Genomic DNA, 7,382 nt, shown 5'->3' on the forward strand with positions numbered 1-7,382 from the left:
TGCAGAGTATAAATACCTTGGCTTTATCAAATGTATTATTTAGATTATTATTTACTTTTATACTTTAACTTTTACTTTTTAGATTTTATACTTGTGTGTTTGTGCGTAACCACAAATGAAGTTCCCTCACGGGAAAATAAAGTTCTCTTTAATCTTGAATTGACAGGGCCATCTTAGAGATAACATACTATCTGTACAAACAAATGTCAATGATAATGAAATTCATATATGTGGAGGTTAGAGGACAGTAGAATATGTGACTGTATACATAAATTAGCCAGGATTTGCATTGCTCCTGTCTTATTTCCAGTGGACAAAAAGAAATGTTTGATAGAGCGAATACAGCGTGTGTATGGGTGTTGGGCAACTTTAATCTTTCATTACACCATTGCATCTGGCAAAACGACCTCATTGAAAGTAGAAGTGTACAACAACATTAGCATCCATTCAGACATTTTAGTGCAATCAGTAGAGGAATTTAGTCTGTTTGAATGACGGAAAAGCTCACAGCCTCATTATAATGAAGTTTCATTCTTTAACAAAACACGTCACTGCAAATTGGCAGCGGCAAAACTTAATTTGTTAATAGTATGTGTATGGCATTTCTGGGTATCTTTTTTCCCTGACAAACTTAACTTAAGAGATAGTAAATTATGGCCAAACACCATTGCCTCACTGTCTGCCCTAACAACAGCAAACTAAAGTCTTTCAGTCCAGTGTTAACAATGTGAGTAAAATATTGTTTAAAAGCTATTTCTTGTGTTTTCAGCAGTTATGCAGCTTCATGCTGCTATACATGGAACCAGTGTTGGCAGGTTAACTCAAGAAATGGAAGAGAAACTAGAAGTATAGCAAAGACTCAAGGAAGAGAAACAAAGAACTGCAAAACAAATGACACAAAAAGTCACAGACAAAAAATATCAGGTATGCCTGTCACACGGCTTTAGCAAAGCCTATTCGATTGTTATGTCGATCAAACTCAGTGTAGTAGCGGGCAATGAAATTAGCCCCCAGGATCCAGATGGGGCCAGTTGGGGGCGGAACGTCGAGGCCTTTGAACGTGACAGTGCAGATGTCTTCTCCAAACTGCGATTGCTACAGTGTGAGAAGAAAGTTTGGGCATAGGAGTTATTTGGTAAAATAGAATGATGTCAAATATGTTTTACAAAAAGTGTAAAGTGTATGAAGAGGTGAGGCAACTTGCTAATTAAGTGCACCCACCCTCTCCAACTTATTACACCCTTACCAAAATATTACAATCGCTACCAATTTGGACATTACTCTTGCAGCATGTACTGTATAAAGGGAATGAGATGAGAAGCTTAAAAGGACTATAGATGTTATGCTGTTGAGCTTGGAAAAGCTAACATCCAAGAGAACTGCTGACAGATGTTGAAGCTGAATAAATGCTTGTAAACACTTGTACTGTAACTTCAATGCTTGAATGTTGCTAATAATAGTTTCTTAGGTATCTCACCATGATAATGACTATTATAAGTAACCTGGACCTGCAAATGGCAGAAAAGTTGGCAGGACAAATACCCAGAGGATGTAGTCCTCTTCTGTGAGTGGATATTCCTGACCTCCAAGATGAAAGGTCACGCTGGGTAGGGATTTGACCAGATCACAGTTCACTGTGTACTAACAGGAAAAAGGTAGGAATTAGTCCATTTTGTTATCCACACAAGCTCCAACAACAACAACAAGACATTACATTTATATAACACTTTTCTCAACACTCACACTCACAAAGCGCTTCACATGGAAAGGGGGACCTCACTAACCACCACCAATGTGTAGCACCCACCTGGGTGATGCACAGCAGCCATTATGCGCCAGAACGGTCACCACACACCAGCTTGAGGTGGAGAGTGAGAGCCAATTACAGTGGGGGATGATTAGGTGGCCAGGTTGGAAATTTAGCCAGGACACCGGGGAATCCCCTACTCTTTGCAATAAGTGTCGTGGGATCTTTAATGACCACAGTGAGTGAGGACCTCGGTTTAACGTCTCATCCGAAGGACGGCATCTTCGGCATTCTACAGTACAGTGTCCCCGTCACTTGAGATCGATCTTTTTGGTCAGAGGGAAGAATGCCACCTACTGACCACCCATCAACACCACTTCCAGCAGCAACCTAGTTTTCCAAGGAGGTCTCCCATCCAAGTACTAACCAGGCCCACACCTGCTTAGCTTCAGTAATTCAGCTAAGACAAGGTATCCGTTGGTCTGGCTGCTGGCATCCAGACATGCAAAGACTTGCACTATGCACGTATACCTCCTCTCTGACCTTCTGCCTCACCTCACAGACAGATAGGTATCGGAACGCCTATTACCACCAGTCCCCTCAGTCCGTCCTCTTGCGTGTATGTGTCACTTAATATTAATTTCTATACAAACCAAGACGGCGGATTCCTAAAGAAACGCAAGCACCCACACCATTGGTGTATCTAAATTAGCTATGTACCAAAAATTACATTTTACCGTGACTCGAAGAGCTGTAAACAGTGTTGTATGTCTGCGTGTACAAATCCGCTTGGCGCTCCAGTGGAATTTTGAAGTAGTGACAAGAATTCTCGGTCTAGCTGTTCATGTGCCGTGTGAAAGGGTGGAAGTAGACGACCCACCAGGCCAGCACTAACCTCTGAGCGTGGTAACCAAAATATTGTTTATCAGGCAGTAAAAGCCCCGGTAAGAACCAAACCAGATTTTGTTCAAATCTACACACCTATGGCTACTGAAAAATGTAAGGTTCATTTATCAAATGTTGTTTTGAAGTATTAAAAAACATTGTTGTTTTAGAATTTTCAAACAAAATGGGTGATAATTGGAGGTGTTACGATAAGTTCAGTATGGCACCAATAACTCCAAAGACGGGAATTCTCTCAGAAAGGTTTCTCATAATCTTTTAAATAAGACTTGCTACCCCAGAGAAATCATCCTTTTCTTCATCACCGGCCAACTCATCTTAGACATGTGTGAGAAATGTGGTTTGTTTGCTTGGTCTCAAATCATTGTCCATTGGGTATCACGCTTGTGCGATTGTGCAAGAGACGATGAAAAAGTAGCACAATTGACACTGACAAAACTGGCTGTGAAAATAAGGGTTCTCAATGTACAGTACCTGGCATGTGTGGGTGACTGGCAAAAAGTTCTGCTGTCATTTTTTTCAGGTAGATATCACACGTTTTCCTTACTGACAGCCCCGTTTGGCTATAGCTATGCTGTTGTGTGGTGTTCCAAATACAAGAATCATAATTTATGGGGTCAGAAATGTAATGTTGTGTAATGCAGAAATATTATGCAGATTATTTATGAGTTGGTTATTGAAATGTTCTTCTTGAGAGCCATGTTTATACACCAGACCTCCCCAAAGGGTCACATGTGGTGTCATTTAATGCCTTGCACTTGCACTTGAAGGTGCAGTCAGCAACTGTACACAATTTTAAGCTTTTTTGTCAGCAGTCATCTCCTCACAACTGCTAGCGGCCGATTCTGTGAGTACAGAGTAAAATAAAAACGGTCTCCAAAAACTGGAAACAAAGACAGTGGAAGCAGCCTGTCCCCCAAACAAAAACAAAACCCTGTGTGGAATTTCTCTCGCAATACTGACAGGAGGGGTGAACTACCTCTCTGGTGTGTTTTGTTTGGTCCTTGGTTAAAATATAATGTATATTGTTTTGGAGCGTCTGCTAATAATTTTAAAAATAAACATAAACAAACACAACTTCCTGCGCAATCGCTGACTGCACCTTCAAAGGTACACTGTAGTACAGGGACAGTAATTACAGTATTTAGAGTTAGATTCCACCCCTCTCTTCTGTGCTCCTGGAGCAACATGTTGATTGCCTGGAATAGTTAATGGCTTAGCTGTTCTGTTTGTTGTCCATTTACAGAGACAGGACTGTTTATTAACATACAGTAAGGGTTCGACTGCACACTCAGAGCAGACAGCTAGAGGAGCCATTCAATAAGTTTGACAAAAAGTATATTGGATTAGAACCACCACCTTTAAGTATCAATATTTTGAGCATCTTTGAGCACCTATTACAGAGTGGTAATGGCAACCAGGGTCATAGACAACTCCTCACTTCCAAGGAGGTGCAAATAGCAGTCTTACCCAGTGCTATAGGCTCTCCGTCAGAATAGTGTGGACTGGAAGTGATGCTCTATTTTTCTGTTTACTCTTTACTAGTACATACAGTATTCACTAATGTTACATACCCCACCCTCGGCCAGTTCAGTGGCACCAATTGTCTTCATCAAAACAGAGATTGATGAGGCGGGGCCTGTGATGTAGGAGGAGCCAGTGTCAATCACAGCTGTACATCCCTCCTTACAGAACAACATATCTGTGCCCACAGACACTCTAGAAAGGAAGAGAGAGATCGATATTGTTGAGGAGAGTTCATTATGAACGATGGCAGTAGTTCTGAAAAAAAGTAAATAAGCGCTCACCCTTTCATGCTGACCTCCCATTTCCCCTCCTCTTTGGTATCCAGGTAGCTGAAGGACCCTGTGTAATAGTCAGGATCTGTCCCACCGAGAACAAGCTCTCCACCAGGCTTTCGCTTTGGATCTCTGACAAGGTTTTAATACAGAAGAACATTAGCAAAGAGTGCTTATATATATATATGTATATATATATGTATATATATATATATATATATATATATATATATATATATATATATATATGGGTAAGGCTATTTGCACCCCTGGTACAATTAGCAGTGTATGCTATTTGTACCATGGTGCAATTAGAAGTGAATTCTATTCGTACCCCGGTGCACACAGCAATGTGTCCTATTAGTACCCCGTCTGGTACAAATATCAATGTATGCTATTCGTACCCTGGTGCACACAGCAATGTGTTCTATTAATACCCCGTCTGGTACAAATATCAGTGTATGCCATTTGCACCCCTGTGCATTTATTCTGGCATATTGATCACACAATGAAATAATAATTGTAAAAAAAATAAGCAACATTTTTGTTGTTACGTAACAGGGTGTGAATAGCTCAGCTGTGTAATAGACACTCTGAATAAGGTATGCTGTTTGCATCAATGTACAGTTAGAAGTGGATGCTTTTCGTACCTTGGTGTTTATAGTACTGTATGCTATTTACACCCTGGTGCATGAACTAACTAATTGTTGCAATAAAAACTTCCGTTTGAGAACCGATTTCTTGTTCAAATTGCGCGCCTTCTCTCCAGAGACGTTGGTACACATGCACACTCACTCTGCCAAAACACATCACACGGGAATTGAACCCTAGTCTCCCATGTTCTAACCCAGGTCTGTCACCACTGCACTATCGTTATATTCACAACGTTTCTGACAAACTGATGGTTGTATGTGTTCACTGAACCAAGATTATGAAAATAAAACACAACTTTTCAATCTAAAACTGAATCTGAACAGATATTAGTGCCGAAACCTTTTAGAATTTTTCACTTACTGCTGATGAAAAAACGAATGTCCGCCATTTTTTTTGTGCACGTGAGCAACGTCTTTTTGTTGTTATGTCTCAGGGTGTGAATAGCTCAGCTGTGTGGCCAAGGCTATTTGTACCAGGGGTGTAAATAGACACTCTGTATATATATATATACTCACTGTATAGAAACAATAATAATTTAAATATTTTTTTTATTATTTTTCAATAATAAAAGTAATAAGTGGTAGTGCATCTGATTGACCAGTTTATGAGACGTGCTTGCAACAGACTAACCTGCTGTAGTACACAGAGAATACCTCCTCTTTGAGTACATGCTGGGACATGATGCGGTCAAATACTGGTGTAATGCCATCAATGGCCACGTCAGGGTAGCCCATTCCCAGCACGCCATCAAACTTTGCAAAAACAAATGGGATGGCTGGAAGTGCTGTGGCCTCTGCAAACACCTGCACCACTGGGATGCCCCCCACCTACAGATGGGACCAATGACATTCACAACAGAAGACATTTATGTCATATCCTCCCTTTGAACATGCTGATCATCTTTTTTTCCAAAGTATATATTGTTTTTAGTCATAAATGTATCCCATTAGCATACTAGCATACTGTGCATTAAGGTGTCTCACCACAACCACATCCTCGCTCAGGAAACCTCGCACATTCCCAGAGGCATACTGGATAGAGAAGCCTGTGCCATTCTGTATATGTGTGTGAGATTTAGATCCATCATACCTGTTATGAGTGACTGAGAGATAAAGAAAAGCACATTCCTTAACATTGCCTGCTTTTGGACTTCAGGCCAAAATAGACCTCTGTAGTGTGTGTGCGGATGCCATTTGCACCAGTATTGAAATGTGTATGTGGAGGAGACTTACAACAAGCTGTGTAAAGTGGGGAGCAGTTATAGGACGGAATCCACAGATTGGCCGAGCCTGTGTCAAACACCACATTGAACATCTGAGCTGGGGACCCTATACTTATCTCCCCAAAATACTGAGTCTGAAAGATATAAAGGGCAACAGAAAGACGTGAGATGGGAGAAGATAATAATAATAGGGTGATGCAAATGTCTAGAACTAATTCCAAAATTAATTTGCAGAGAAAACATCAGAGTCAACAGGCAACAAAGCTCTTGAATCGTGTTAAATTAATCTTTGTGTCTTGTGTGTCTGTTAATGTGTTGAGGTGTCTCACATCCAGATAGTTGGTTAGTGGGGTAGGAGCTGTGCCATTGCGAGGTGAGGGACTGTCACCCCTCTTCTGGATCAGCTGTGCGATGATCTCTTCTGGGGTGATCCCCATGTCCTGTAAAGTCTCTCTGATGGAGGGCATTTTCTTCAGAGAGATCCTAACAAGGAAACAGTATATCCACCACAAAAGATGGAAAATAGGTTTTAGATTAAATACACTTGCCAGTGCATCCTTCATGTTTTCTTTACCCAAATGCTAACCATGTCACAAATGCACACGGAGAGACAGTCGACAAACACGTCTGCACTGAATAATAACATGTAAATAGTTATGTGTACAGTTCTCTTTCATCACATAATATATTAATACAATAATGACATAAATGTATTAGAGTACCTGTGTAAAGCCTGCTTGGATGCCGCGGCAACTGAAAGTAGAAGTAGAACCCAGCCATGCATTCCCAGGGCCATTTGCTAACTGTCAGAACAGATGTCCAATCTCCAAATCACCAATGGGAAGTATATCCACAATCCTTTACAAATCAAGATGAGAGCCTTCGTCTTTCTCTCTCCAATCCCTTTACTCCAGGGTTTTCTGATGACTTTGAAGTTCTTTCCTCTTTTTATACCATGTCTCCTTTCTCGGAGTGTCCCAGGAAATCTCTGACTCTTAAGCCTCTGTCGTGCTTCCCAAGAAGAAAAGAACCCTCCACCCCCACAGGCCCCTGTCTC

The 7,382-nt window shown here is 41.0% G+C and overlaps 1 protein-coding gene across 1 annotated transcript; it reads right to left on the bottom strand.

Annotated features, from left to right (window-relative positions):
• Window positions 1-451: 451 nt before the first annotated feature.
• On the bottom strand, window positions 452-7,181 carry ren (renin). The gene is made up of 9 exons (XM_048241437.1): window positions 7,048-7,181; window positions 6,655-6,808; window positions 6,336-6,459; window positions 6,087-6,205; window positions 5,734-5,930; window positions 4,459-4,581; window positions 4,225-4,369; window positions 1,543-1,641; window positions 452-1,095 (listed from the first exon to the last, which is right to left on the bottom strand). The coding sequence occupies exons 1-9, from the start codon at window positions 7,119-7,121 to the stop codon at window positions 934-936; spliced, it is 1,197 nt and encodes a 398-aa protein (XP_048097394.1). The 5' UTR covers window positions 7,122-7,181; the 3' UTR covers window positions 452-933.
• Between the last annotated feature and the right edge of the window lie 201 nt (window positions 7,182-7,382).

The sequence above is a fragment of the Alosa alosa genome, chromosome 4 (assembly GCF_017589495.1).
Source record: "Alosa alosa isolate M-15738 ecotype Scorff River chromosome 4, AALO_Geno_1.1, whole genome shotgun sequence".
Classification (NCBI taxonomy): Eukaryota; Metazoa; Chordata; class Actinopteri; order Clupeiformes; family Clupeidae; genus Alosa; species Alosa alosa.